Source organism: Equus asinus, chromosome 27 (genome assembly GCF_041296235.1).
Source record: "Equus asinus isolate D_3611 breed Donkey chromosome 27, EquAss-T2T_v2, whole genome shotgun sequence".
Lineage (NCBI taxonomy): Eukaryota > Metazoa > Chordata > Mammalia > Perissodactyla > Equidae > Equus > Equus asinus.
This window is the reverse complement of record NC_091816.1, coordinates 15,275,853-15,287,070: the sequence shown is the minus strand read 5'-3', so window position 1 is coordinate 15,287,070 and position 11,218 is coordinate 15,275,853. Positions and strand designations below refer to the sequence as shown.

General features: G+C 47.6%; 1 protein-coding gene across 3 annotated transcripts in view; it reads right to left on the bottom strand.

Annotated features, from left to right (window-relative positions):
- Positions 1-5,078: 5,078 nt before the first annotated feature.
- Positions 5,079-11,218, bottom strand: part of PRAG1 (PEAK1 related, kinase-activating pseudokinase 1) — a 48,322-nt gene continuing 42,182 nt past the window's right edge. For all 3 annotated transcript variants that reach the window (XM_014867403.3, XM_014867402.3, XM_070499797.1), the window contains exon 6: positions 5,079-6,439. In XM_014867403.3, coding sequence (XP_014722889.1) covers positions 5,246-6,439 — 1,194 coding nt within the window. In that variant the 3' untranslated portion in view covers positions 5,079-5,245. The remainder of the gene's footprint in view (positions 6,440-11,218) is intronic.

The window sequence follows — 11,218 nt, the reverse complement described above, 5'->3', positions numbered from 1 at the left end:
TCTTGGATAGACTAACTTTCAAGCGAGAAAGAAGACATCTTCTTGTAGGTGCTCATTTGGGCAAACGAGATACAGGAAGCATAAAGAAATTAGTGAGTTTGTTTGCGACAGAGGGAGGGTGGGAGCAGTGTGGAAAGGATGAAGGAATGGGGGCAGAATATGGGGGAGTGATACTTCTCTGAGTATATCTTTTGCAATAATTTTGGCTTTTTGTGCCATGTTATGAATTACATACTCAAAATAAATAAAACCAGTAAGGCTGAGGAGTAAGGGAGAAGAACTCTCTGTTACTCCTTTAAAAGGAAAACTGAAAATGGTCTCCATGATGATGATAATGATGGGAATCGTCAGTAAAGAAAGGGCATAAATAAAGGGTACAATTTCTAAAGTTTTTCTCACTTTTTAAAGAATTTGCTATAAACTCCAAAATGGAAATCAACACAACCTAGAGTTCAAAACTTCCTCATCCCTCGGAATTCTTCAAGAATAGAATAGACATCTAAGTGTCTATGATCCCAGTAAAGGGCTCACAAGCGTGAGACTATAGATTGAATGTTTGCCCCCTCAAATACATATGTTGAAACCTAACCCCCAATGTGATGGTATTAAGTGGTGGGACCCTAGGGAGATGGTGAGGTCATGAGGGTGGAGCCCTCATGAATGGAGTTAGTGTCTTTATAAAAGAGACCTCCGAGAGCTCCCTTGCCCTTTCTGCCACATGAGGACACGATGAGAATACTACTGTCTGTGAACCAACAAGTGGGCTCTCACCAGAGCTGGATCTGCTGGCACCCTGATCTTAGACTTCCCAGCTTCCAGAACTGTGAGAAATAAATTTCTGTTGTTTATAAGCCACCCAGTCTGTGGTATTTTGTTATAACAGCCCGACTGGACTAAAACGAATGAATCCCCTTTAGGGGGTTGTGGGAAGTTATCAAGGTTGGATCTGGGCAAGTGGTAGAGCAGGTGGTTTGTCTCTGAATCCTTCTTTCTCATTTCCTGCCCTTTCCTCCCTCCTTAGACCACTATGCTCAGTTCCCCCAACCTGTCTCCATGCCTGGGATCCCTGATAAAGCACTAAGTTAGAAGTCTGAAGAATAACCTTTACGTCCTCATGCCACCCATAAACGATTTGATAGTCCAAGCACATCCAGTGTTGAGGGCAGTGGTTTTGTAGGAAATAACTGTAATCACTTCTAGCAAAGGATCGGACCGATTTGAATCCAACATTCAGAATATGTGATAAATGTACATGTTCAAGTCCCAACTGAGATAGTTCAATACCGAGCTGGCTTGTTGGCATGCAGAAAAATCCTGAGTAAGCTTGACTTGGCTTCTCCCACTCCGGTAAGTTTGAATGGATGTAGTCAAGTCCTGGGAAGAAAGATGCAGATGAGAGAAGACAGAGCATCCAGGATCCAGTAAGGATCCAAGTTGATCATGGGAATTCTGGCCAAATCCTAGTTCCCCCTAAATCAATGATACTGATTTTGGGTTAATTTGGGCTCCTTTTCTGGGGCCCTGGAACCCACCCGTCTACCTCATAACCCTCTTTCCAGCACACACGTCCTCCTAGGACATCTCTTGCCTGGAGGAGGTCACCTTGGCTGTCCCTTAACCCCCATTAATTAGCACTGGAAAAGAGAGGAGAGTAATTTGTCAAGACATTCGCCCCTGGGACCTTGCCCCAAACATTTTATTCTTGTCTTTTATTTTTAGCAATGACATCAGCTCGTTTAAATTTTGGTTTCTAATGAATCAATTCCATTCACATCACCCTCTATTAAATCTGCCAAGCAGATTTTACATTACAAATCTACTGCTTCTAATGAGACTTAATAAGCTTATTCTTAGATCTTCAAAGATTTATGGCTATTCAGCAGAGTGGGAAAGGGCTGCCTCGTCTACTGGCTATATATTTAAAGAACGAATCTCAGAGAAGTCATTAGAGTAACATGTGTCTTCCATCTTCAAAATCTTCATAATTGTTTTGCGTACATGTGTACATCACAAAAGAGCTTTCTCCCTCCCCAGCTCTTGAAAACCAGGAAGTGTTACACAGAGTGGTAACTACAGCTCCCTGGAGCCCTGTCTTTTGAGATCTGAGCCATGTGTTATGACAAATCAATAATCCCTGAAGTGCTTATCTTGCTTCTGGCAAGGATATAACAGCTTAGATGTATGGCTTCACAACGCCTACAGGAAAGAATTCAGGAGAAGGAAAAAAAAGATTCCGCATCTTGGCACGAGAAAGGGAAAGGCTCGTTAACAACAAAAATTACAAATGTGGAAAAGATATGCGGGCGACTTGACTCAGAGCTGGAGAGAAGAAAACCTGGAGATGTAAATACCAGTAGTTGGGTCTAAAGCCAAGAAAAAGGAGATGAACTCAGAGATACTAGGAGTATTAAATGCCCAGATGTTAAGAGACTGTCATCATACAAAGGTCCCTGCTTGTATCTGAAGCCCAGTCCTGTGGAATAAGCTATTGTTTCTGGACTTAATGTATTGAGTGCTGAGTTTTCTGAGACAAAGCTGTGCATCCCAGGTGTATTCTGAGGTAATAAAAACCAGTTATATTGAGCCTCTGAATTCACTGTGACTGAAGTTGTTTGCCAAACCTAATATTTGTAGCCACATGACTATTTATGGAAAAGGAGATGAATCTATGGAGATGAATGGGTGGCAATTACCCTATAGAATCTTCTTGATGGAATCGGGCTGGAATGCTACATACTTGAATTTCACCAATGATGGATGTAAGAAATTGCCTTAACTAAAAAAATGTCATCTTCTTTTTTTCAACCTGCTATTGGAAACATTATTCAATGTCGTTAAACAAGGAAATCCTTGACAAATTCCCTTTGGAACCAAGCTTGTTTCCTCCTGATGAAGTGAAGTGTTTCCTAAAATTGCACAAAGAATTCTGCAACCAGTTGCTTTCTACTTTTTCTAGGTTGGTGGATGGCTCAGATGCAAGTTTTATGTTTGATTGCTTTCATTCTTCTCAATCAGAATTTATTGCTCTAGGGCCGGCCCAGTGGCACAGTGGTTAAGTTCGCACATTCAGCTTTGGCGGCCTGGGGTTTGCCGGTTCGGATCCCTGGTGCGGACATGGCACCGTTTGGCAAGCCATGCTGTAGCAGGCATCCCACATATAAAGTAGAGGAAGATGGGCACGGATATTAGCTCAGGGCCAGTCTTCCTCAGCAAGAAGAGAAAGACTGGCAGCAGATGTTAGCTCAGGGCTAATCTTCCTCAAAAAAAAAAAAAAGAAAAGAATTTATTGCTCTAGTTTCTTCTCTTTCCATCTTTACTTTTGAGTTCATTTTGGTTCTTAAAAGCTTTTCCACAATCTCAATTTCTTTTTCCTGAAGTGGGTGGCATATAAACAACATGCAATTAATTCAGAGATTTAAAATGTGTCTCTTGAGACATGTGTTTCCAAATGGCACTGCAGTCCTCTGGCAGAATATTTGTTTCCTCTCTCTCCATTGTTTATTTATTCCGAGTGAGAAAGGACAAGAAAACAAAAGACAGAACATCGAGCATGGAGGGTTTGCCTGGCAAATTCCCAGAAACAAACAACTAATAAAATAATCCCCTCTGAAACAGATAGATCCTATGGAGAATCGTGATTTCCGTGTTCAAAGACTTTCTCGCTCTTGTACACAGTTGGAAGCTGGTTTCAGTCAGTTCTTTCCTCAATGCTCAAGCCAACAGCTGAAATGCCATCTTTAGCACTGATGCATGAAAATGTGGGTGTGTCTACCTGCAGTTGGAGGCTGAAGGCAGAACTTGCAAAAGGAGTGAAATTCATATGCAGAACACCTGGGAGATTGCCCCATCCTGGTTGCTAGCCACATCCCCAGATTTCTAGGACATCCACTAGGATCTTTGCATTTGTTTCAAATTGTCCATAGTGATTATTAAGATTTTAGTAATTAATTCAAAAGTTGGAAGATGACCCTTTAGGGAGAAATGTAAGGGTCTTGGGGCTGTTTTCCTTCAAATGAGTGATGAATGACTTTTGTGCGTGTCTAGTTTTAAGGAGGAAAGATGTGTTGCTTCCTAATTCTCTCTGTGCACTTTTAAAGGCATGGTAACAGATATTGACCACAGGAGAGAGGAGGTGCCAGTCAGTGTGTTAAATGAATGAGTTTTTTAAAATAGAAACCTGAAGCTTAGAACAGCAGACAGACTACTGGTTTGGGGGTGGGAACACCTGAGTTGTATTCTTGCACTGCCCTTACCTAGTACAGTAGGAACAGTGGGCTGTTTGCCACCTGGCACCCCATCTTTCCTCCCGTTTCCCTGACTGGGGAGGCGGATCTTGCTGACGGCATCACCCAGGCCCCCTTGTGTTCTGGCCCTGTTGGTCTTGGCCTGGAGATGACAGGTGGGGAACAGGAAGAGTGAACAGGTAACTCTCCATTCCAGCCCTTGTCTTTGCCTCATCATCCTTTGTTCTTTCTCTGAACCCTGCCCACACCACTCTAAGTGTTCCCCTGCTAAGGTCTTTCCACCTGAACCGTCTGGGGTGGATTCTGTTTCCAGCCAGGCCCTTGTCTGATGCAAATGGTAACCAGCTTCAGCAAACTGGTAACGGATTTGGGGCACATCAGCCGTGTCTGGATTCTTTCTGAGAGACTGCTAGGTGGGGAGAAAAGAGCGAAGACTGACTGGCAACCAGCAAGCCCGGGCCCTCATGGCCTGCTGCTCTGTCTCATGAGAAGCGTAGACCAAGGACACTTCCGGTGGCCCGGACACTGTTTCAGAGGTTCACATTCACTTTTACTCACCAAAGAAAATGATGCACTCAGGTGCTTGCAGATAAAAGAGCTTTGCTCATGACTCAACCAAAAATTTTTAAACATGGAGTTGTTTTTTTCTTTTTTTTAATAACCATTTGACAGGAGGGTAAACAGATCCCATAATGTGGTAGTGAGGCCAGCGTCCAGGTTTCACTCTGGTAGCAGAACTGTCTTAGGACCTTGCACTGAACTAGAAATGTATAATTGCAGGAGAAAAGTGGGAGGACTTGGGGAGGAGGCCAGGGTGGGCAGTGACATCCTCAGTCTTTCATATTTATATATTTTGCATATATATTACATCCAAGTATGACAGTCATTTTGTACCATTTCCCGGGGAGACACGGATGTTTCCAAGGCAAGGCAGGGCATGGGGGTCAGGATGGGGGTCAGGCACGGAGGCGGGAGATCAAGGGCGGGGCTGGGGGCGGCGCTCACAGGAGCTGCAGGAGCCTCAGCGACTGTAAGAGGGCTCCGGGCTCTGCGGCCGCCAGGTACTGGCAACAAAGCCAGTCCTCCAGCTCCACCCCACGCCTGCGGTCCACCGCCTTCTCGGCGAACTTCATCATCATCAGAGCCCGCTTCATGTCGATCCAGTTATGCAGCGTGCCGCAGAGCACCTCCTCGGAGGTGCCCGGCTGCTCCACCAGCTCCCGCCGGGGGCCCCACAGCAAGCACTGCAGCACCCGCTTGGCCTCGCCGATGCGGATGCGCTTGATGGGGTCGGCCTCGAGCAGCAGGTGGGCGAGCTGCTGCAGGCCGGGCGAGTACAGGGACAGGGTGGGCAGCGGAGGCAGGTCTTCCTGCCGGTAGTCCTGTTCCCGAAGCTGGGCCCGCACCTCGAAGGGGTTGGGCTGGTGGAGCAGCTCATAGATGAGGATGCCTGTTTGGAACTCATCGAACTTGCGGTACTGGGAGGCAGACACGATCTCCGGGGCCAGCCGGGCCTGGCTCTTTTTCTGCTGCAGGTTGGTGGTGCCGCCCGGCTTCTGCTTGGCCTTCAAGAAGTTGCTGATGATGAGCCGGGGCAAGTGCTTCTCACTGGGCACTCCCTGACAGGCACGGGCAGCTGGGGCATTGAGGGGGGCACTGGCTGGAAGGGTGGCAGAGGGGTGAGGGGAGGGAGTAGCAGCAGGAGTAGGGGATGTGGAGGTGGGAGGGGCGCTGGAGGTGGCAGAGGAGACATGGGGAGCTGGGGTGGCAGGGGAGAGGCCAGGGGAGGCCTGGGGAGTACAGTGCACTAGTAGCAGGTTCTCCAGGCACAGGTCTCGATGGATGATCCCATGCTCCTTCAGATGCTCCAGCCCATTGCAGAGCTGCAGAAGCAGGAAGCACACGCGCCGCTCGTAAACCTCGGGCTCAGACTGATGGCTGGTGGCTGAGTCCCGCACGAAGTCAGAGGCGGTCTGGTGGGGCACCTCTCGGGTGATGACCACCACACAGTCCTGCTCCTGGGCAGGGGGGTGTGAGGGCGGGGCAGGCAGAGGGGCTTTGGGTGCGTCGGGAGAGGTGAGCATGCTGGAGGGCACCGAGGCGACAAAGTGGCCGCAGTCCTGCTGGATGTTGAAGTGCACGGGCACAGAAGGGCTGCAGTATGAGGCCGTTTTGGGCTCAGGGGTTTTGCAGATCTGCAGGGAAAAGGAGAAGTGAGGTCAGGAGGGGGATCCATCATTCTGTTCAACAATAATGTCGGAACTTTGGATATCCACATGCAAAATGGTGAACTCAAACCTTTACCTCACACCATATACACAAATTAACTCCAACGGATCAAAGAGACATAAGTGTAAGAGCTAAAACATACAAATTTTAGAAGAAAACACAGGAGAGAATCTGTGAGACCTTGGGTTGGGCGAAGATTTCTCAGATATCACACCAAAAGCATGGCCCATAAAAGAAAAAATGGATAACCATCAAAATTCAAAACTTTTGTGTAGCAAAAGCTATCATTGAGAAAATGGAAAGAGCGTTAATAGATTGGGAGAAAATATTTGCAAAACACATATCTGATAAATGATTTGTATCCAGAACTTGCAAAAAAATACTTACAACTCAGTAATAAGAAGATAAACTACCCAGTCAAAAAGTGGGCAAAAGAGTATACTAATAGGTATTTCACCAAAGAAATACGTAAATGGCCATAAGCACATGAAAGGATGCTCAGCATCACATGAAACTCATTAGGGAAATGCAAATCAAAACCACAATGAGAAACTAATTGACACTCACTAGAACAGATATAATAAAAATGACAGATAATAACAAATGTCTATGAGAATGTAGAGAAATCCCCATGTTGCTGGTGGATGCAAAATGCAACACAGTTTGGGAATTTCTTTAAAAGTTAACATAAAATTACCATCCAACCCATCAAGAGTGGGGTCCCTGCAGAACACTATGCAGTGTGGCACCCTGGTATCAGTAGGAAGACATCCCTCCGCCCGAGGTATGGGCTGGACAAATTCTCAGGAAGCCAGAGAAGAGTTTCCACAGGCTGTCAGCCTTACTCCCCATCCCTCACGCTCAAATTGGCAGCTACCTGATGGAGGATGTGTTTGACCTCCCCTTCTTGGGGAATCTCAGGGGCATACGCAGACCCTAACCCTCCAGGACCTGGCCAAGTTCTCTTAGCTGCCCAAGTTTCTATGGCCAGGTCAATATGCAATACCTGCCAGCTGGCAGGACCTGCAAGCTGATTTTAGTGGAGCTGCTATGTGGAAGCCAAACGCTTTCCTCTGAGGGTGAGTCAGAGCTGAAAGAAAACAGAAGGCTCTCCAGGGAGAGGGATCCGAAAGTGCCAAAGGCACCCTCTGAACTGAAGGTGGGAACAACCACAAAAGTGAGCTCAAGCTCCTCTGGGGAATCCCCACAACCGCCGCTCCAGCAGCTTGTCCCAATGTCGGTGCCAGCCACCCCAGGATCGCCAGCAACACTAATCCGCATCTGGCTGCCACACAACTGGAGCGTCTTCAGCCAGAGATAATGGCCCTGTGGCAGGTCTCGATTTCCCTGTAATTATGCTGAAAGGGACCGAAGCTGGTCTGTGGTCTCCTATCTCAAAGGATCTTGTGCAACCTCAGCCATGATTTATGGAAGGTAAGGATCAGCATGTCATCCTGGAAGAAAGGCATCCTGCCTCTACCTACAAAACAAAACAGCATCCTGCAAACAATTCACAAACAACCCTTCGGGCTGCTGCATGCCACACTCGAATGATGACAGCAGTGTTTACGGAGCGCCACACTGTACATGGGACGCTTCTGGAAGTTCCATTGCAAGCACCTTTCCACGGAGATTTACTTGCATTGCAGCTATGCAAACCTCTCAGCATGAAACCTGGGATAAAAGAGTTCAGCCTACAAGGAAACTTTTAAAACGATAATTGGGGGGGTGGGGCAGTAACACATTCATTTAGCAGTCTCTCTATTATAGAGGTAGAATAGAAATGGAAGTACGTTTACCCCATACATTGCTTTCTATGACACCCGCAAAAATGACTTTGGAATACTTATCTAAAGAGCATTGTTCAGGCTCTTCCTTATTCCAGCCCATCTAACTGTATTCAGGTTTTAAATGGCAATCTTCTAGAACACTAGTAAACTAAAGGAAATTTGGGGGGGGTCCTTGAGAAATAGTCTTGAGTATAAATACCAACCACTGTGTATAGACTTGTCTGCTGTGCCATCTATGGATACGTGGGAAGAGCATTACTGGATGTCCGGGTCACCCCTGTCCAGTGACGGCTTCTCGACCTCAACAGACAACTACCTAACTCTGGCATGTGTGAGGCAATACGCCTACTAAGCATTTTTCACGCAGTGTCTCATTAAACCTCAAACAACTCGATGCGGTAGACGCCATGACAGAGGAGGAAACTGAGGCTTCAAGAGGTTAAACTATTTGCCCAAGATTACACAACTGAGAAGTGTTCTACAGGTCAAAAGTATGGGCTCTGGCATGACAAAGAGCTAGGTTTAAATATGAACTCTGCAAACATTGGCAGGTTCCCATCGATTCTCATTATTTGTGGTAGTTAAGTTCTACTAAGTAGCCACAAGCACTGGATTCGTGAATACAATGTGAAGATCTTGCAAGCCTCAGCTCACAACATTCTCACCAACCGGCCAAATGTCACCTTGTTTTATGTGTGCTTCTGTTGAAAGATGCCTTCTTAGTGGATACTGTTGATTCTTTAACACTGAGCTCATGGCCAACAGTACTGAAACTCGTGCCTGAACAAAGCTTACGGAGAGCTCTCCCAAAGGCACATCACCGCCTTCTTGAGCTTAGCAACCAGACAGGAGCCATTTTAAATAGCGAAATCAACAAAATAACACAAAAATGTGAAGAAAGCAGTACTGAACAGATCTCAAAAAGGACACTTGTTTTCAGTATGAGAGCTGAAACAAAAAGGCAGGGCATAGCCTTGTTCCCCTTCAGCTGGGAATCTGCATGTCTGGTGACACCAATTTCCCCCCACTCTGTGCCTGTTCAGGAACGACCACAAATCGCCACAGTATTGATTTGGGGCTACAGATAAATTTTAGCAGCGAATTCACAACTGCGGAATCCATAAATAGTGAGGATGGATGGTATTTATCCCAAAGTCTGTTTCCCCTCTGTGTATCAGCGGCAGTGACAGCCCTTCTGCACAGGGCCATGGTGAGCATTAAGGGACACAGCACAGGCATGGCTTTCAGCACAGCGCCTAGCCCACGGTGAGCGCTCACTGCGAAAAGTTGCCATGGTGACTGCTCTTGCAGGTCTGGCTGTAGCCATGCGGTGGTATGAGCAATCCAGAGCTGGCTGGCAGGTTATTGTACCAACTGGAGGATGCAGCTGCCCCGGGGCTGGGAAGTTGTTTCCAAGGATGCCTTTTCTCAAGGGTATCAAAGGCCTGGGCCCAGCAAACACTCTTGGTCAGAGCTCCAGTGGAGCTGCCGACAGTTTGCACAGAGACGTAAGTTTAGGGGCAGGGTAAATGGCCACCGGGCTGGATGCGTTTCAAATCCAGTGAGCTGGTCCTCTGGCAATACCTGCAGCTTCCTCACAGCCCCGCACCAGGGAGCCGGCGCATGTTCAGGAGCCTAGGAGCCCTGGGCGGGCGCCCCCGAGATCATTCTAGAGTGCCAAGTGCCGGGTTGGAGTGGTAGAGGAGGAGGGGGAGGTTTCTTCTTCATCCCCACCTCCCCTCACTCCTCCCCATCTCATTTTCAGAGGGTCTGCGCTTGGGTTTCGGCTCAAGACCTTCACACAAACCTTTGGTTCGGCTCCAATTTCAAATGTTTTGCTGAGCCAACTCTCCCTTTAAACTCTGGAGCCACGGCCTCATTTGCGGCTGCAAATCTGGGCTAAGTCATATCTGTTAAGTAAAAAGGGCCCAGCCGGCTTAACACAGGTCCCTAATTACTGAACTGGAGTTCTAGTCCACTGAAGAATGAAACAGCTTCGTTTGTATCCCACACAGCCAAAGATTTTTTTTCTTTGGCCACATGTTCATGGAGTAGGGCGACAAGAGCTGGCTTCACCTCCTGGCTGCTGCAGGGCGCCCAGCCCACATGCCAGGGCCCAGCATTAGCGGTAGCAGGTGCGAGCCCGCTTTTGTTAATGGGGACTCGCCACCAGTGCTCCTGCTTACTGTGCACAGATGAAATGAGCTCAGCGACAGACAGGCAATGCGGGACGGGAGACCTGCTCCCCCTCCTGTGGATTTCAGATGACTGTATTCCGTCTAGACTGTGGCGCTAATGAAGTGGAACAGCTGCACGTGCAAAATGATGTTCCACAACGAGCCCCCCACCCCCCGCCTCCTGCCCCCGCCCCATTACCAAGCCAGGCGCATTTGCAAACTGACTTTGTTGTTCCCTAGACTCTCAATATTTGAAGCTCTTCTCCAAACTTCCTATCACACATTACCGAGATAGTCCTCGAGCTGCCAAGTCTCCAGCAAAGTCAAACAGGAGACCCCTGGGACTCGCATCCTTAGAGGACCAAGGCCTATCTTCTGGTTTCTTTATGGTTTAGATTTGCAATGAAATGAGGAGCAATGTTGGTTTTTAACATCCTCTGGGAAAGCCGAGTTTTCTGCCTTGTTCTTTGGAGACTGTGGCCAATTCTACATTATTATCGAAGGTTCTAGAAGGCAAGCTACACATCACAACCACTTACGGATAAACCAAAACCCATGGCCCCGAGGTTCTGGTCCAGTGGCAGGTCTGGCGCCAGGTGGCCCCTTAGTTCTTGCATTTAGGGTCACGTCACTTTCTACCCCATGGACAAGAGGGAGTAAGCCTCTTCCACCAGGCTCTTTCCTCCTCAAAGTGGGGAGGTCAGCTGCCCCTTGACACAGAATGAACCCCCAGGGCCAGCCCAGGAGATGGTGAGAGTGACTGAGGCATCTGACTGTG